The sequence below is a fragment of the Marmota marmota genome, unplaced genomic scaffold (genome assembly GCF_001458135.2).
Source record: "Marmota marmota marmota unplaced genomic scaffold, marMar, whole genome shotgun sequence".
NCBI classification, from domain to species: Eukaryota; Metazoa; Chordata; class Mammalia; order Rodentia; family Sciuridae; genus Marmota; species Marmota marmota.
Window position 1 is genome coordinate 17,637,763 of NW_026000174.1, and position 2,402 is coordinate 17,640,164.

At 38.6% G+C, this 2,402-nt stretch overlaps 1 protein-coding gene across 1 annotated transcript; it reads right to left on the reverse strand.

Annotated features, from left to right (window-relative positions):
• Positions 1–256: 256 nt before the first annotated feature.
• Positions 257–1,207, reverse strand: LOC107157245 (olfactory receptor 52A5-like). Its single transcript, XM_015503591.1, has one exon. The coding sequence runs from the start codon at positions 1,205–1,207 to the stop codon at positions 257–259; it is 951 nt and encodes a 316-aa protein (XP_015359077.1).
• Positions 1,208–2,402: the final 1,195 nt, after the last annotated feature.

Here is a 2,402-nt window from a genome sequence, read left to right on the forward strand (position 1 = left end):
CAAAGAGGAAGCTTTGAATTTAAATGGACAGGATAAAAACAGAAGAATGACTTTAAAAAATTGAAATATCAACACAACAGAGATTTTGTTCCTTATGTATTAGCCAATCAACTGAATACCTGCTTAAATTATGAGCATCTGAGATATAAACCTTTTTTTTTTAGATATACTTATTTGAAGAAGACATGAATTTTTACTTCACTGAAGTTGTTACTAATAACCAAACTAAAACTTCTATGCAGGGAGTAGTTAACAATCAAGACTTTTGGAAGGAGACAAACATTTTCCAGGCATGCCTACGGATTTCTTTGGTCTTAACTCCATAGACAATAGGGTTGAGAAAAGGTGGGACTAACAGGTAAAGATTTGACAAAAGGATATGAACATAGGGTGGTATGTGAGAACCAAACCTGTGTGTAAAGAAAGAGAAGAAGGCCAGGAGGTAAAACTGTAGGAAGACACAGATGTGAGCTATGCAGGTATTGAAGGCCTTGACTCGGGCCTCCTTCTGGGGCAACTGGAAGACAGTGACAAATATTCGAACATAGGACATGGTAATGAAGATTATGTCAAATCCTAGGATGGCAAAGGCAACAAATAGGCCATATATCTTGTTGACTCTGATGTCTTCAGCAGCCAGTTTCACGACGGCCATGTGCTCGCAATAAGAGTGGGAAATAACTGTAGTTTGGTAGAGTTTAAGTCTGCATTTGATAAGCAGCAGGGATGGTAATATAAGAAAAGTAGCCCTCAGTGTTACCCCAACTCCAAGATGAGTCAAGAGTTTTTGGGAGAAGACAGTAGCATGTCTCAAGGGGTTACAGATGGCCACATAGCGATCCAGGGCCATTGCCAGCAGGACCCCTGATTCAGTTGCCTGGAATGAGTGAATAAGACCCATTTGCAGCAGGCAGGCATCAAAAGAGATCTCTGGCCAATGAAACCAGAAGATGCCTAACATTTTGGGAAGAATACAGGTGCTAAGTGCCATGTCTGTGGCTGCCAACATGGCCAAAAATATGTACATGGGTATGTGGAGGCTGTTTTCTTTTTTGATGATAACCAAAATGAGGGAATTCCCAATCACTGCGATGACGTACATGGCGCAGAATGGAATCCCAATCCAGAACTGCACTGGCTCCAGGCCAGGAATCCCAACTAGTGTAAAAACAGAAGGCATGAAGAAGGAGCCATTGAATGTGAGCATGGTGACTTCTTGGTCAGAAGAGCCACGTGGTGCTGCTGCTGTTTCATCTTCTAATCCATCTCAAGACTGGATGAATGGAAAATGAGGAGGAAATAATTTATGTTAGAAAAATATACTGCCATTAGATTAGGATTAACCCTTTCATTCCAACAACTCCTCTCTAATTATTTTTCTATCTTCTTTTCCAAAGTCATTTAGAAATCAACCATCAGGATTCATGTTTCTGCATACCATGATCATATTGAATGAGAAAAATTAAATTTACTAGATTCTTCTAGTTAAATTAAATTTACTAAATTTCTGCTCCATGACTACTGAACCAAGAGGATTCCCTTTATCTGTGTTTGCTACTAATCATGTATGGTTTTATTGTGACTTGCAAATTGGAATGTGCACAGAAATTATTTAATTATAAAGATACTTCAAGAACTAAGCTCTACCTGCACCTGATAAAGAATTCAGAGGTGACAAAATAGTACACAGTTTTCTCAAATTTAGAAGACAAATTTTCCAGGAACATTCTCCAGTTTTGCAGCTCTTTAGCTGGATTTCTCAGGTGAGTCTATTTATACTCTCTTCTGTCATAAATTCCCTCAGAATACATTCAAACCCATTTCTCAAAGTTCCAATATTCCCAAACCCAATCATTCATTTTGCACTTTGTTCTGTTTGTCCTCTGAGAAAGTCAACCCAACACTTTCAGAACTTCTTCTCACCTTCCATGACCTGCTATGAGCACATCAATTGTATTTAACATCAGTGCAAACCCATGTTCTCTGCTTCTCTTGCTCTCTTTCAGCAATAATCTTAGTTTTCTAAGAATGAACAGCTATTTCTCTTTAACCATTTGAAATAACTTGGAATGACTTATAAGAAAGTATTTTGTTTTCTTTACAACCTTGTAGATCTTCTATCCAACCAAACTACAATTTCCAAAAAGGTGGAAATTTTCTTCTCCACAGTGTTTTCCATAGGACTCTCTCCATCCTGTGCTGTCTCTGCCCTTCACTGGTCACCCCTATCCATGACACTGAAGACATCCAGAGCCTCCATCTTGGTTACCAAGGGATTTGCTTCAGCATAGAGGGGCTTTGTCCTACATCTTCTTAAGTTTAAGGACATTTTCCTGTCTGATGTTTGCTTGCAATCTGTGTTTATCTCTCCTTTAAAAATAATTTCACCTCAAAATACATTA